The 16,926-nt window shown below is 49.3% G+C and overlaps 1 protein-coding gene across 7 annotated transcripts in view; it reads right to left on the bottom strand.

The window, feature by feature from the left end:
* dtnb (dystrobrevin beta) overlaps positions 1 to 16,926 on the bottom strand; it is a 108,020-nt gene that overhangs the window by 18,503 nt on the left and 72,591 nt on the right. For 2 of the 7 annotated variants that reach the window (XM_031901904.1, XM_031901905.1), the window contains exons 10-12: positions 7,866 to 7,943; positions 5,074 to 5,163; positions 105 to 192 (exon numbers count right to left, since the gene is read on the bottom strand). In XM_031901904.1, coding sequence (XP_031757764.1) covers positions 105 to 192; positions 5,074 to 5,163; positions 7,866 to 7,943 — 256 coding nt within the window. The remainder of the gene's footprint in view (positions 1 to 104; positions 193 to 5,073; positions 5,164 to 7,865; positions 7,944 to 16,926) is intronic. The other 5 variants (XM_031901907.1, XM_031901908.1, XM_031901909.1 and 2 more) reach the window with 3 other exon arrangements.

Raw genomic sequence — 16,926 nt, 5'->3', positions numbered from 1 at the left:
CTAAAATCAGCCCTCCATTTTGGATTTTGGATGCCACAAATACACAGGAGGAACCCAAAAAGAAGAAAATGGGCAGAGGGCCCCGCACTTGGGACGTAACTCACTGAATTCCCAGCTTCTGCTGCTAACCGGGCGGCGTATCTGGCAATCAACCGATGTTCTTCATCCAGTCGGCTGGGACTGTCCAACACACTGAGAAGACAAAGGAGCAACGTCAGGCCACAAGGTTACAAGGCTGCTATAGGCAAGGGGAATCATACACATCAGTGAGCTCCCTAATGTTCCCTCGGGAGAGTCACAAGATCCCACAGAAGGAGGGTCACGAGGAGTCACAGACCCCACCGTCATGGACATGATCCATCTCAACCCACAGGAGATGGTGCAAACCAGGATATTCCCATCCAGCTGAGCAGGAGATATCCAGACACTTACATGCTGGAGGAGCTCCACTAGTTGGACTGGAGGAGACGTGGGGCAAGTACTGGGATATGGATGGAAGAGTATGGGATGTAACCCACCCGTGTATCTGTTCCCAGCCACAGAGGGTGCATAGGAAGAACATCAACAAATATGCCCAGTGGCATAGAGAAGATTGAGGGATACTCAGTACAGCTCTACACCATGTGCTTATATACCCATGAAACAATATTTTAACAGACGCTACGCATAAAGTATAGGGTTTATATATATATCTAAACCACCCAAAAACCATGTATTGGGGGGACCTCATTGGCTGCTATGCCCTATAAGCCTGCTGTGTTACCTTAAAAACTCATTTCAGTGCCAGCCGGGGAGCCCCATTCTCTTCTACTTCATTATAAACATTATTATTGTAACTGCTACCGACTGGGGAGTCTCCTATACTCAGTATCCCCAATGTCTCTATATCTGTAACCTTGTTATGGGCCAAGGGGGCCCAGCCTGAAGGCCAGTTAGGGGGGGATTTGGGGTGAGTGCTTATTTGTGCCCTGGGTACCCCTGGAACTATAGCGGGGTGACTGTTACCCCAATGTTTCTATATATCTGTAACCTTGTTATGGGCTAAGGGGGCCCAGCCTGAAGGCCAGTTAGGGGGGGATTTGGGGTGAGTGCTTATTTGTGCCCTGGGTACCCCTGGAACTATAGCGGGGTGACTGTTACCCCAATGTCTCTATATCTGTAACCTTGTTATGGGCTAAGGGGGCCCAGCCTGAAGGCCAGTTAGGGGGGATTTGGGGTGAGTGCTTATTTGTGCCCTGGGTACCCCTGGAACTATAGCGGGGTGACTGTTACCCCAATGTCTCTATATCTGTAACCTTGTTATGGGCTAAGGGGGCCCAGCCTGAAGGCCAGTTAGGGGGGGATTTGGGGTGAGTGCTTATTTGTGCCCTGGGTACCCCTGGAACTATAGCGGGGTGACTGTTACCCCAATGTTTCTATATATCTGTAACCTTGTTATGGGCTAAGGGGGCCCAGCCTGAAGGCCAGTTAGGGGGGGATTTGGGGTGAGTGCTTATTTGTGCCCTGGGTACCCCTGGAACTATAGCGGGGTGACTGTTACCCCAATGTTTCTATATATCTGTAACCTTGTTATGGGCTAAGGGGGCCCAGCCTGAAGGCCAGTTAGGGGGGGATTTGGGGTGAGTGCTTATTTGTGCCCTGGGTACCCCTGGAACTATAGCGGGGTGACTGTTACCCCAATGTTTCTATATATCTGTAACCTTGTTATGGGCTAAGGGGGCCCAGCCTGAAGGCCAGTTAGGGGGGGATTTGGGGTGAGTGCTTATTTGTGCCCTGGGTACCCCTGGAACTATAGTGGGGTGACTGTTACCCCAATGTTTCTATATATATATCTGTAACCTTGTTATGGGCTAAGGGGGCCCAGCCTGAAGGCCAGTTAGGGGGGGATTTGGGGTGAGTGCTTATTTGTGCCCTGGGTACCCCTGAAACTATAGCGGGGTGACTGTTACCCCAATGTTTCTATATATCTGTAACCTTGTTATGGGCTAAGGGGGCCCAGCCTGAAGGCCAGTTAGGGGGGGGATTTGGGGTGAGTGCTTATTTGTGCCCTGGGTACCCCTGGAACTATAGCGGGGTGACTGTTACCCCAATGTTTCTATATATCTGTAACCTTGTTATGGGCTAAGGGGGCCCAGCCTGAAGGCCAGTTAGGGGGGGATTTGGGGTGAGTGCTTATTTGTGCCTTGGGTGCCCCTGGAACTATAGTGGGGTGACTGTTACCCCAATGTTTCTATATATCTGTAACCTTGTTATGGGCTAAGGGGGCCCAGCCTGAAGGCCAGTTAGGGGGGGATTTGGGGTGAGTGCTTATTTGTGCCCTGGGTACCCCTGGAACTATAGCACTGTTACCCCAATGTTTCTATATGTCTGTAACCTTGTTATGGGCTAAGGGGGCCCAGCCTGAAGGCCAGTTAGGGGGGGATTTGGGGTGAGTGCTTATTTGTGCCCTGGGTACCCCTGGAACTATAGCACTGTTACCCCAATGTTTCTATATGTCTGTAACCTTGTTATGGGCTAAGGGGGCCCAGCCTGAAGGCCAGTTAGGGGGGGATTTGGGGTGAGTGCTTATTTGTGCCCTGGGTACCCCTGTAACTATAGCGGGGTGACTGTTACCCCAATGTTTCTATATATCTGTAACCTTGTTATGGGCTAAGGGGGCCCAGCCTGAAGGCCAGTTAGAGGGGATTTGGGGTGAGTGCTTATTTGTGCCCTGGGTACCCCTGGAACTATAGCGGGGTGACTGTTACCCCAATGTTTCTATATATCTGTAACCTTGTTATGGGCTAAGGGGGCCCAGCCTGAAGGCCAGTTAGGGGGGGATTTGGGGTGAGTGAATGTACAGCGCAGGTGGTGCTTTATACATAAACCCTATAAATATTCTATTCGTTGGGCAGAAGACAAGTCTATAACACACGGAGGAAGATGGGGGAGCGCAGATGAATTAATCAGTGGCGGCTAAAGGCTCATTTACATTGCACATAATAATATCGGGGAAGAAAGACAAATTGGCAACAAATAAGCGAATTGGCGGATGTTTTGCTACAGACGCGCAGTATTTATCAGTCTGGCACAGACAGGGCTAATAAGTCATGTGGGAGCCGCAGTGCGAGAGGATTTCCTTTCCCTATTAAATTCCAATCCCGGCTGTCACAGCTGATTGATGGCACCGAGGCTTCAGCCCCGGCTCCTCTCCCCCCAGCACTTAAAGGGTTACACTCCCTGCCCAATAAGATAAACATGATACCCTGACAGGCCAGCCGGGGACTGAGACAAGCGGCAGCCAATAGAGAGCAATGAGGGAGTTATTATGGGCCACAAACACAGCACGACATTGGGGAAGGGTTCTGTATCTACATGGCCGGTGTATTAAGACACACTGAGCTGGAAACACTACACTGGGCCAGACACTCTCTCTATACAGACACACAAGGAGATACACTCAGGCGTTGAGTCAGGGGACATGAACAATATGGCTCCCACCATTCAAAGAAGACTTTCCAAACCTTAGGCTTATGGCACAGGGAGTTTTGCCCAGTGTGGCTCTCTGAATAAGAATCACAGTGATCAAAAAACCCAGTTTACGGCAGTGCTGGGAGATAACATACAAATGGCTGACAATCTAAAACAGACCCTAATATGATCTTGGGGGAGAAGAACTAAATTTGGGCCATCAGCTTGGTATGGGAATAGTTAAGCTGGCCAAGGTAGAAAGTATACAGAGAGAATACTAAGGGGACTAGGACTGAGCTTAGAAGACCTCAGTTACTTTATTGTAGGCGACACCAAAACATCAATTTAAAAGGTAAGAGGAAAACCAGGAGATGGCAGAGGCATGAAGAGCAAGACTATGGAGAGACTGTAGGTTACTGATGGTAGTAAAGCTGCTAAGAGATGAATAAGTATAAGGACTAGTGATTTTTTGATTTTGTAGAGTGCAGTTCATTGGCGAGTAGAGTAAAAGTAGAGTAAGAACACACTTTAGGGCTGGAGGGACCAGAAGAGAGATTTCTATGGGGGTAATTAGTCCACGTTTGACTCCAGGAGAAGACTCCAGTTGAGAATGAAAGGAAAGATCTGTTAGAGCTTTGATTAAACATGAGAGATTAAATTGCTTGGTTTTAATTAATTCATTCAGGTTCCATTCCTGTAAGTGTGAAGGACAAGGACTTACCCACCATGTGTACCAACCCCAACCTATTGGCAGATTTATCTCTTCATGGCCACCTCTAAGGCAATGTCAATGTGGTAGTTCCAAGTCTCATCCAAAAGAAATGATCAACTGCTCTGGTGTCTATCTGCCTTCACTTGGGGCAAGAAACCTCAGGGTTATACTTGGGCTTGGACTTATCCTGCACTGGATCACAGGGGCACCAAACTGGTTCTGAGCTTGATGGGTGGAAGATTTGTCAATAGGAGAACGATGAAGAGTATATTAAGCAGAAGGAGACATGGTTTTGCCAGGGTTTCCGGTATAGAGAAGATCAGAGATCAGAAGTAGAAGAAGCTGAGGGGTTGCCATGCGCAGATTTCCTTTATTCAAAGAGCCGCTAAAGGGATTTGTAGAAAGGAGTCCCAGAAGCCGGGACTGAGAAGAAGATAATGTGAGAGTATTATTATTAATGTGCCAGGGTTACAGACTGAGTGGAAGAGGAAAACCAGCAGCAGAAGGGCAGATGTTGGCATAACCGGCAGGAAAACATGGAAGAGAGGGGCTTGTTACAAGTAGGTTACAATGGTCAGGGTGGGAAATCCTAAGAGCAGAACCTCATTTACAAGTAGATGAGAAAGTTTGGAGGTAGAAAATCACAGAGTGCCAGATATTTGTAGTAGAAGAGACTTGAGGATGTGGAGCAATAAAGAAGGAAAAGGGCATGTAGATGGGGGAGTAAGGCAAGGAATAGCCAAAGGGACATCATCTCATTTCCAAGCAGCGCCGAGCTCAAGGTAAGGGCAGAGTAAGGTCCTTGCTCAAGCTCTGTCTGTAGCAGTTGACTCATATATACTTATCAATAACACAGCAACTTGTAGGCGCGGGCGGCCATTTTGGTCTGAACTAAGGTTCCTAACACTAACCGTGTGCCGAAGCGGAGTCGTGCCACATACTCTGCTATCAGCGCGTGCTCGTCTGGTACCCGACTGGCCGTGTCTGCACTGTTGTGCAACCTAGTGACAACCAGGGTAAAGAAATGGAAGAAAATGTTACAATGAATGGAGCCATCGCTTGCCCGTCGGCTGTACCTGCAAAGAAAGAAGATCTACAGATGGAGCAAACCTGTTGGCACCACAACGCCCACCCATCAACGAAAACAGACATTTACATGGAGAGATACGGAATAGAGTTTGCTCCATCTGTACTGCAGAACAACCAGTCGGCAAAGGACAGAACAACGACACAAATGAATAAAATGATTAGACATAATGAAAAGCAGATGGAGCAATTCTGGGGATGGACTTACTGAGGAGCAATGACGTTTGGTCATGGATTCTGTATTTACTGAAGATAATAATAATAATAAGAGGCACAGGAGGTACCGAGAGCAGTTGGGTAGGCCTGGGATTTGCTGATAGGCTACACACAGGCTGAATATATCTTCTCCTTTGTGCCCCCCGGAGATGTGCCCCCCGGGGTCCTGCCGCTCACTATGGCTTCCTCACACTCCATATTTGTATTCCATGCGTATATACAATACATCTTCCCACGAGCAGGCTCCGGCCCATCCCCTCCATGGAGCAGATGGGAATCATTTGTTTGTTATGAAACTGTTTTCGGAGACATCTGCTTTTGTGCAAGCGATGAAAAGGAACAGCGGCGGTTCCCACCCCCGGCCAGGGAGCCAATGGTGCCCGTCTCTAGGGATACAGCCAACTAGGGCAAGATACTCACACCGCTCACACTGAGCTGACGCTCTACGGGTCACCTAGGCTTACTTTGATTTACCCCGCTGCGCTTCCCTTCCCAAAATATTACCCTGAATTATACCAGAAAAGAAATAAATAACAGTCCATGCAAGGGCGCTGTGTGCTGGGTGGGCTAGTACAGGGGGAGGACAGTAGCCAACAGCCATCACTAATAGTGGGAAGAACAAGGAGGGTTCGTTGGAAGGACCGGAGCCCAAGGACTATGCTGAGACAGCAGAAGACGACCATGGGAACGGAATGTCCCTTAGTGGCTTGCACTTGGCTCAAAAGAGGAGTCCACAAGAGGCAGAAAGTCAGCAAGTTACAGTGGTCTCAGGTTGGGATGGTTTAGATCAGGGAAAAATCATTAACCCCCTAGAGCAGCTCAACTTATATAAAAATACTCAGTAAGCTTTATCAGAAATACAGCCATAAGCACTCACAGAAACGCTGCACTGCGTCCTCTATCAAGAGAAACACGGGATTTCTTTCTTTTGTGTCACATGTTCTTCTGTATCAGACTTCCTGCTCTCAGAAATATCCTTCAAGGAACGGCACAAGTCTGCACAGCTCTCTCCTCTCTCCCATCTCAACTCACTCCCCCTTCCATCTCTCCTCTCTGCCCCTCCCATCTCAACTCACTCCCCTCCCATCTCAACTCACTCTCCCTCCCATCTCTCCTCACTCCCCCTCCCATCTCTCCTCTCTGCCCCTCCCATCTCAACTCACTCCCCCTCCCATCTCTTCTCTCTGCCCTTCCCATCTCAACTCGCTCCCCTTCCCATCTCAACTCGCTCCCCCTCCCATCTCAACTCGCCCCCCCCCTCCCATCTCAGCTCGCTCCCCCTCCTAACTGCGCTGTGTAATCTGAGCTACCAGCAGCCAGAGCTGCAGCAGGAAGCTACTGAGACCAAACTAAAATGGGAGCTGCTATCTTAAACAAACAAAGGGAGCTTCTAGGGGAGGTAAAGTTTTCTGCAAAATAAATATAGGGTTCTAGCTTGCACTTTTGTGGTGAATCTATTGGTAGTAAAATGCCAAAATGCCTTTCCTTCTCCTTTAACTTTTATTTAAAAAAACAAAAATGTTTGGTGGGAGGGAAAAGCATAACTGGGGGAGAAGAGAGTCACCTTCCACAGAGACTTTCTAAGCTAATGTCTATCCCAAATTGCCGAGCAAACAGGCTCCAAGTCAGAATGGTGGTGTATCTACGTGTCATGATGACTGAGGATTTGGTTTCTCTGCTATTATTAACCTTTCTTATCTACCTCCCATGGCTCCTGTCTGTAACTAATAGCCAATGAAACGATACAGGAGACCGACCAATGGAGGCTCCAGACTCTTTTCCAAGAGCTAAAGACCTGAATAAACAAAGGTGGTTGTCAAAAGCTGCCATTTTTGTAACCAAATAGGCCAAACCATTGGCAACGTGATAGGTGTGAGCATATAAATATATGGAAAATGGTTTATGTTTATCTATTTGTTCTGGGCTTAGGTCTAAAATCATGTAGCACAGAAATCCCTGTTGATGTTATGGTGGTTATGGTCCTTGTCCGGCCTGGAAGTGCGAAGAAGAAGACTTCTCCTGCAAATTAAGATGGAGATATTGGATGTGGGCAATGTGACTGCACTCCATGGGTTAGCCCAGAGGCGGCGTATAATGGACAGCACAATCATTGGCCAATGAGGGGTCACATGTACGACCCCACGACAGGAAGGAAACAGATAGAACCGTTTGCTCTACTAACATAAAAACTCCCCTACACCTGTAGGTGTCTCTTTTCCCTTCTGGGATCTCCATCTACAGAACCCCAACATTTCCCTACAAAACCTCTTTGGATATAAATGAACCTCAGACCTGGAAACAAATGATATTACTGCAAAGAGTTGTCCTGAAACAGATGCAGCAACTGAATCCTGGCGGGGCCAGGGCACATCAATGCAACATGTCGATAGGTCTGCCGTACCTTTTTGTGGGTGTGGGAGCACCGGATGATATGTGAGTTACCAGGGCATCATTCATGTTGGTTAAGGGCCGCGCGGGGCTGAATGGAGACAAAACAGAGAGAAAGGCCATTAGCACAGAGGAGAGGAAGGGCTTCTCCTTGGCACAGACAATATGGCGCCCGTCCTGTAGCCTGAGCCGAGCCCTGAGTCCTTGACCCGCGCAGGAAATGTACCAGATGGGATAGGATAACAAAATCCTAATAAAACTGCATTCTCTAATCACAATATTGATTGTATGGGAACATTACGCGTGGGCTCTGGGTGCCATTAGATCCAAGCGCTTTCCTGTTGTCTTAGCAATTGATTTACCTAAAAGCAAGGGATATAAATTACACTCAATCCCTGGCAAAGCCGTATTGTAACTCTAGTAACCTGCGCTGTGTGCACTCAATGAGATCTTGCCTTTACCCACACACCCCCACCAGGCACCGGGGCACATACCCCAGGGTGCAGGGCAATTTACAGACCAATTGCAATTGCTGGTGCCACAAACCTACATCTCAAACCTCAGGTCAAGCAGGTCAATCAATTTGGCATTAAATGGAAAAATGAACAGAGATCTTGGCTGCGTAGGGTCAATCTATATATAAGTGACGCTATACTAACATCTTCCAGATTATATTCCAATTAAAATGAAAAATTCCACTACAAAATGAATCACATTGGCAACTGGAACAATCAAACCACCCAATCACAGACCTCGAGGGATAGGTTATATGGTATCTAGGGTTAGAGCCACTGTGTATGTAGGACATGGTATAGGGATAATGTGTAGGGAATGTTGGGGGAATACCCTCAGGGGATGGGGAGGAATACTATCAGGGTTGGGGTAGATTAGTGAATACCCTCAGGGGATGGGGAGGAATACTATCAGGGTTGGGGGAGGTTAGTGAATACCCTCAGGGGATGGGGAGGAATACTATCAGGGTAGGGGAGATTAGTGAATACCCTCAGGGGATGGGGAGGAATACTATCAGGGTAGGGGGAGATTAGTGAATACCCTCAGGGGATGGGGAGGAATACTATCAGGGTTGGGGGAGATTAGTGAATACCCTCAGGGGATGGGGAGGAATACTATCAGGGTAGGGGGAGATTAGTGAATACCCTCAGGGGATGGGGAGGAATACTATCAGGGTAGGGGGAGGTTAGTGAATACCCTCAGGGGATGGGGAGGAATACTATCAGGGTTGGGGGAGATTAGTGAATACCCTCAGGGGATGGGGAGGAATACTATCAGGGTAGGGGAGATTAGTGAATACCCTCAGGGGATGGGGAGGAATACTATCAGGGTTGGGGGAGGTTAGTGAATACCCTCAGGGGATGGGGAGGAATACTATCAGGGTTGGGGGAGATTAGTGAATACCCTCAGGGGATGGGGAGGAATACTATCAGGGTAGGGGGAGATTAGTGAATACCCTCAGGGGATGGGGAGGAATACTATCAGGGTTGGGGGAGATTAGTGAATACCCTCAGGGGATGGGGAGGAATACTATCAGGGTAGGGGAGATTAGTGAATACCCTCAGGGGATGGGGAGGAATACTATCAGGGTTGGGGGAGGTTAGTGAATACCCTCAGGGGATGGGGAGGAATACTATCAGGGTTGGGGGAGATTAGTGAATACCCTCAGGGGATGGGGAGGAATACTATCAGGGTTGGGGGAGATTAGTGAATACCCTCAGGGGATGGGGAGGAATACTATCAGGGTAGGGGAGATTAGTGAATACCCTCAGGGGATGGGGAGGAATACTATCAGGGTAGGGGGAGATTAGTGAATACCCTCAGGGGATGGGGAGGAATACTATCAGGGTTGGGGGAGGTTAGTGAATACCCTCAGGGGATGGGGAGGAATACTATCAGGGTTGGGGGAGGTTAGTGAATACCCTCAGGGGATGGGGAGGAATACTATCAGGGTAGGGGGAGGTTAGTGAATACCCTCAGGAGATGGGGAGGAATACTATCAGGGTTGGGGGAGGTTAGTGAATACCCGCAGGAGATGGGGAGGAATACTATCAGGGTTGGGGGAGGTTAGTGAATACCCTCAGGAGATGGGGAGGAATACTATCAGGGTTGGGGGAGGTTAGTGAATACCCTCAGGAGATGGGGAGGAATGCTATCAGGGTTGGGGGAGGTTAGTGAATACCCTCAGGAGATGGGGAGGAATGCTATCAGGGTAGGGGGAGATTAGTGAATACCCTCAGGAGAGGCGGGAGGGTGGCATTCAGTAGAGGAGGAGATGTTGAGTATTCGGGTTGGGGAAAGGGTGGAGGATCCTTTCTGGAAAGAGGAAGGTAAGGGAATACTCTCATGGGAGGAAGAGGCGGGGTAAATACTCCTTTATAAGAGGGAAGGTGGGCAGTACTCAGGGCCATGGAAAATAACAGGGGTGCAAAAAAAGGGAAAATGGGATTAAACTATTGCAAATGGGGAAATGCTCTGAAGGGTCAAATGCACTCCCCGAGCCTCATGTCTATGGTTGAACTAATACAAAAGTCTATCCCAGTTTTATATGTCAGAATGAGACCTAAATCTAAAGGGAAATTTGTTTCCCAGACCTGTACAATATGGGGAATAAATGGGACCCTGAGGCACAGCCTGGAAAGGATAATAGGAACATATTGTGAAAAATATTACTGAAAAACCAACAAAAGGCAAAAAAGCTTTACAATATTGGGCATAAACAGAAGGAAAAGCTGAATCGGAGCAACAAGAAGAGCAACCAACACCCTCACATGAAGGCTTCGTTGGGTTACAGCCAAGGAAAAGCACAATTCTAATGTTGGTCTCCTACAGAGTATCATTTCATCAAGGATTAGGTACAAAATTGAGATGGAACATATGGTGGAAGACAAGTAGCCTGGAGGGGGTAAAGACATCACGAAAAGGTGGTGGTCACGAAAAATTGAAAAGCCCAGGAGATGGTGAAGAGAAGGCAAAGATGTCCAGAGAAGTTGGAGAGAAGAAAAGATGCCAAAAAGGATAGAGATAGAAATACCTTGTTACAGGCCAGAAGCAGAGATAAGTAGAAAACATGCCCAGGACATGGTGTAGAGCAGCGATAACAAGATGAAGGCTACCATGAAGAAAAACTACAGGAAGGAGGATAAAGGACCACCAGAGGGGTGTAGCAACACTTTAAATGGAAGAAAAAAGGTTGTTCAGGAAAAGATTCTAGAAAAGGAAATATCCCATGGAAGTAAAGGTACCCGGGACATGGTGGAGGCTTGCAAAGGTACCCAGGAGATAGCTGCAAAAAGAATTCCATGTCCATAAGGAGGTATAATGGCGACAGAGTTACCTTTCAAGACGTTTAGGAAGAGGTCCCATGAGGAGACATAGTTATTGATGGAAGGTAAGTTGGGGTAGTGGGAAGGAACATGCCCAGGAGTAAAGAAAAATAAGTCATTGGTTGGTGGAAAGTTTGAAGTCTACAGCAGTTTGGAGGGAAGAAAAGGTTTTACCAGTAACATCAGTGAGAGGAACTGTGTTTGCCGGATAATTAACCTCAGATAAGGTCGGAGAGCTCGTTTGCCTTTACAACTTCAGGGTTAATCAACTAGTGCTACCTGGGATTTTGTTTGGGCGGCCCCTCAGTGGGAGAGCTGGGTATAGAGTCCTTAATAATCTGGGGTCATGTTTATTGACAGAAAATGAGAGAAGTATGTGAGCAGATTGGCCGAGATGTATCCATGGAACTGCTATAACCAGTAACGGCCCGTGAGCTAATGAGTAATCATCTCTTTCCCTCCCTCCAATTAACCCTAAATCCCGCCGCTCGCTAATCAACCCATCTGCTGTTATACACTCATTTAGCACACAGGGCAGGGATATTTCATTGCTGATTTATCTGAATGGGAGAACAGCTTGGCTTCCCACCAATAACGAAGGGGAAGAGGGAAAGTCACGCTACACAAATGGCGCCACAATATGGCGGCTACTACTAACAACTTGAATGCTGACCATTACATTACATTAACATTTATTTATAAAGCGCCAACATACCCCGCAGCGCTGTACAATAAGTGGGTTACATACATTGGGCATACAGAGTAACATATAAAGCAATCAGTAACCGACCATGCTACGGCACGCACATGAATGATCTCCATCTATAACCACCATCTTTTTTATTTTTGTTTCACCTCAAAAACAGCGAGAAGAACCAAAACCCGACAGATGGCAAGGAGCTGCGGAGGCCCAGTCCAATCCATCACACAGCCAGGTCCCAAACACCGGCCATTCATTATCATTGGCCGCCAAGAGACAACTCTCCAACCTTTACTTTATTATTTGGGACCCATCGAGTCCTTGTGTTGCTTTTAGAATGCTGACACGTTGGAAGATCCAGTCCTGTTGGACCTGAATGAAGAACTTGTATCGTGGCTAGTTCCCCTTCATGTAACTATTAGATACACTTATGGTAAGTGATGTTACTACCCTAGGGGGGGGGATAATGGTAGGGCTGAGTGCAATTTGTGCCTCCGGAGGAGAGAGACGAAATATTAATGTGAAGTTTAACAGTAATGGAACCCAAACCCAAAGTGATATACAATACATGGGTTTTATAAAATGGCTTCCATATCGTAGATAGAGAAACTGACCATTCTGGGCACAGATAGGTCAGGTACCATAGGTCTTTCTGGGTACATTCACCTACTGACCAATTGGAATTCTCCAACAAATGGTCCCCGATCAACATTCTTGAACAGAACCTTGGTGACCCAACAGCCAGTGTTGTCAAACATGTCCTATGTAGGGGGGGGGGGGGGGAAATAGATAGTATTCTATGGACACATATATTCCTATTCAATTAAATAGGAATAAGTCATGTACCGAAGTACTGGGGGAGGGGCTGAGGTCTCTACATGGCCAATGGGATGAATCTAATCCCTATGTAATGGTCTAGTTGTGTTCCCTGCTCTCCCTGGGGTTCCCTCAGTGTTCTGTGCATGTCAACAGACTCATGCGTGTGGGTTATTACCTTCTCTGTATGTTCTTTGTATTCTTGGCACAAATGGAAATGGGCTTCACTCTTCAGTCTACAAATGGGTAGTGCCACAATTATATCTACTCATTCTCGTGGAACTTACACTCCACTCCAGTTTTGTCTAAGAAAGCTAATGAGAATCCGCAGATCTACCCTCTATTGGGCAAAGTACAGACGCAGCTCAGAGAAGCCCCCAGACCCTCTGTGGGAGCTAATAATGAGGATATAAACCCACGGATCAGCAAACATGGCAGTACAAGTATACAACAGCGTAGGGCTTTTATGATTTTTTGCACTTTATTCCCATCAAGCACGACGGCAGTAGTTACAGGCTGCCCCACTGCCACTCATACCTACAGGCTGCCCACTGCCACTCATACCTACAGGCTGCCCCACTGCCACTCATACCTACAGGCTGCCCCACTGCCACTCATACCTACAGGCTGCCCACTGCCACTCATACCTACAGGCTGCCCCACTGCCACTCATACCTACAGGCTGTCCCACTGCCACTCATACCTACAGGCTGCCCACTGCCACTCATACCTACAGGCTGCCCCACTGCCACTCATACCTACAGGCTGCCCCACTGCCACTCATACCTACAGGCTGCCCACTGCCACTCATACCTACAGGCTGCCCCACTGCCACTCATACCTACAGGCTGCCCACTGCCACTCATACCTACAGGCTGCCCACTGCCACTCATACCTACAGGCTGCCCCACTGCCACTCATACCTACAGGCTGTCCCACTGCCACTCATACCTACAGGCTGCCCACTGCCACTCATACCTACAGGCTGCCCCACTGCCACTCATACCTACAGGCTGCCCCACTGCCACTCATACCTACAGGCTGCCCCACTGCCACTCATACCTACAGGCTGCCCCACTGCCACTCATACCTACAGGCTGCCCCACTGCCACTCATACCTACAGGCTGCCCACTGCCACTCATACCTACAGGCTGCCCCACTGCCACTCATACCTACAGGCTGTCCCACTGCCACTCATACCTACAGGCTGCCCCACTGCCACTCATACCTACAGGCTGCCCCACTGCCACTCATACCTACAGGCTGTCCCACTGCCACTCATACCTACAGGCTGTCCCACTGCCACTCATACCTACAGGCTGTCCCACTGCCACTCATACCTACAGGCTGCCCCACTGCCACTCATACCTACAGGCTGCCCCACTGCCACTCATACCTACAGGCTGCCCCACTGCCACTCATACCTACAGGCTGCCCCACTGCCACTCATACCTACAGGCTGCCCCCCATACCTACAGGCTGCCCACTGCCACTCATACCTACAGGCTGCCCCACTGCCACTCATACCTACAGGCTGCCCCACTGCCACTCATACCTACAGGCTGCCCCACTGCCACTCATACCTACAGGCTGTCCCACTGCCACTCATACCTACAGGCTGCCCCACTGCCACTCATACCTACAGGCTGTCCCACTGCCACTCATACCTACAGGCTGCCCACTGCCACTCATACCTACAGGCTGCCCCACTGCCACTCATACCTACAGGCTGCCCCACTGCCACTCATACCTACAGGCTGCCCCACTGCCACTCATACCTACAGGCTGCCCACTGCCACTCGTACCTACAGGCTGCCCCACTGCCACTCGTACCTACAGGCTGCCCCACTGCCACTCGTACCTACAGGCTGCCCCACTGCCACTCGTACCTACAGGCTGCCCCACTGCCACTCGTACCTACAGGCTGCCCCACTGCCACTCGTACCTACAGGCTGTCCCACTGCCACTCGTACCTACAGGCTGTCCCACTGCCACTCGTACCTACAGGCTGTCCCACTGCCACTCGTACCTACAGGCTGCCCCACTGCCCCTCATACCTACAGGCTGCCCCACTGCCACTCATACCTACAGGCTGCCCCACTGCCACTCATACCTACAGGCTGCCCCACTGCCACTCATACCTACAGGCTGTCCCACTGCCACTCATACCTACAGGCTGCCCCACTGCCACTCATACCTACAGGCTGCCCCACTGCCACTCATACCTACAGGCTGCCCACTGCCACTCATACCTACAGGCTGCCCCACTGCCACTCATACCTACAGGCTGTCCCACTGCCACTCATACCTACAGGCTGCCCCACTGCCACTCATACCTACAGGCTGCCCCACTGCCACTCATACCTACAGGCTGTCCCACTGCCACTCATACCTACAGGCTGCCCCACTGCCACTCATACCTACAGGCTGCCCCACTGCCACTCATACCTACAGGCTGTCCCACTGCCACTCATACCTACAGGCTGCCCCACTGCCACTCATACCTACAGGCTGCCCCACTGCCACTCATACCTACAGGCTGTCCCACTGCCACTCATACCTACAGGCTGCCCCACTGCCACTCATACCTACAGGCTGCCCCACTGCCACTCATACCTACAGGCTGCCCCACTGCCACTCATACCTACAGGCTGCCCCACTGCCACTCATACCTACAGGCTGCCCCACTGCCACTCATACCTACAGGCTGTCCCACTGCCACTCATACCTACAGGCTGCCCCACTGCCACTCATACCTACAGGCTGCCCCACTGCCACTCATACCTACAGGCTGCCCCACTGCCACTCATACCTACAGGCTGTCCCACTGCCACTCATACCTACAGGCTGCCCCCAGGGCAAATAAAGTCTTACCCCAGTGATAAATACCCCCATGACCCCAATAACAACACCTTTTCTGAATGAGAGTGGGGCTGTTCGGAGGCTATGGCTGAGCAACTCCCTGTATCATAACAGTCCCGTGAAGCCCATCTAATCCATATAATCTAATAGGAAATTCCCCCCCGGGCCAATTAACCCACCGGGATGAGAGAGAGACACACAGGGAGAGACAGACACAGGGAGAGACAGAGAGACAGACACAGAGAGACAGACACAGGGAGAGACAGCGGGAGAGACAGACACAGGGAGAGACAGAGGGAGAGACAGAGGTAGAGACAGAGAGACAGACACAGGGAGAGACAGAGAGACAGACACAGGGAGAGACAGAGGGAGAGACAGAGAGACAGACACAGAGAGAGAGCACAAACCTTTGGAGCGAATGCTTCTCGCTTGCCCTCTTGGATGAGCATAGTAACGCAGTACATAGTGCGGGCGTCTCTAAGGAAACGGTCACATGATCAGGGGGGGCTGGCGTTCATGGGATACGTTATCCCGGAGCAGGTGCATGGGGGGGGGGGGCATTCGCTGGGCACTCAGTGTATGTGCATGGGGGGGGGGATTGATCTGTGCCAATGTCAGTGTATCATTAACCCTTTCCTTCCTGAGATGCCTGACATGCTGCGTGGCACAGAGGCACCTGGGGGGGGGGGGGGGGGGGCAATAATGACAAGCAGGGAGCTGCCCCCCTGGGATGCTGCTGCACTATAAGGATAACTGAGCAAGCGATAGGGTAACTCCTACTCACACACAAACTATTCAGCTGTATTCTGTATATGCAGAAGAACATGAACTAAACTGACAAACTGGCCCCGACACAGGCATTGCCCATGGCATAGGTCAAGCCTAAGATTGGTGGGTTTTATTCAAGCCTGAGACTGGAGGTATTAGTCAAGACTAAGGTTGGAGGATAAAAATCAAGCTTAAGATTGGAGGGTATTAGCCAAGCCTAAAATTGAAGGGTATTAGTACAGCCTAAGATTGGTTACTAGTCAAGGTTTAGATTGGAGGTTACTAGTCAAGACTAAGATTGGAGGTTATTTGTCAAGACTAAGATTGGAGGTTATTAGTCAAGACTAAGATTGGAGGGTATAAGTCAAACCTAAGATTGAAGGGTTTTAGTACATGCTAATATTGGAGGGTATTAGCCAAGCCTAAGATTCCAGGGTATTAGTACAGCCTAAGATTGGAGGTTATTAGTCAAGGTTTAGATTTGAGGTTACTAGTCAAGACTAAGATTGGAGGTTATTAGTCAAGACTAAGATCGGAGGTTATTAGTCAAGACTAACGTTGGAGGGTATAAGTCAAGCCTAAGATTGGA

Source organism: Xenopus tropicalis, chromosome 5 (assembly GCF_000004195.4).
Source record: "Xenopus tropicalis strain Nigerian chromosome 5, UCB_Xtro_10.0, whole genome shotgun sequence".
Classification (NCBI taxonomy): Eukaryota; Metazoa; Chordata; class Amphibia; order Anura; family Pipidae; genus Xenopus; species Xenopus tropicalis.
Note: the sequence above shows the minus strand (reverse complement) of the source record. Positions and strands in the feature narration are given on the sequence as shown.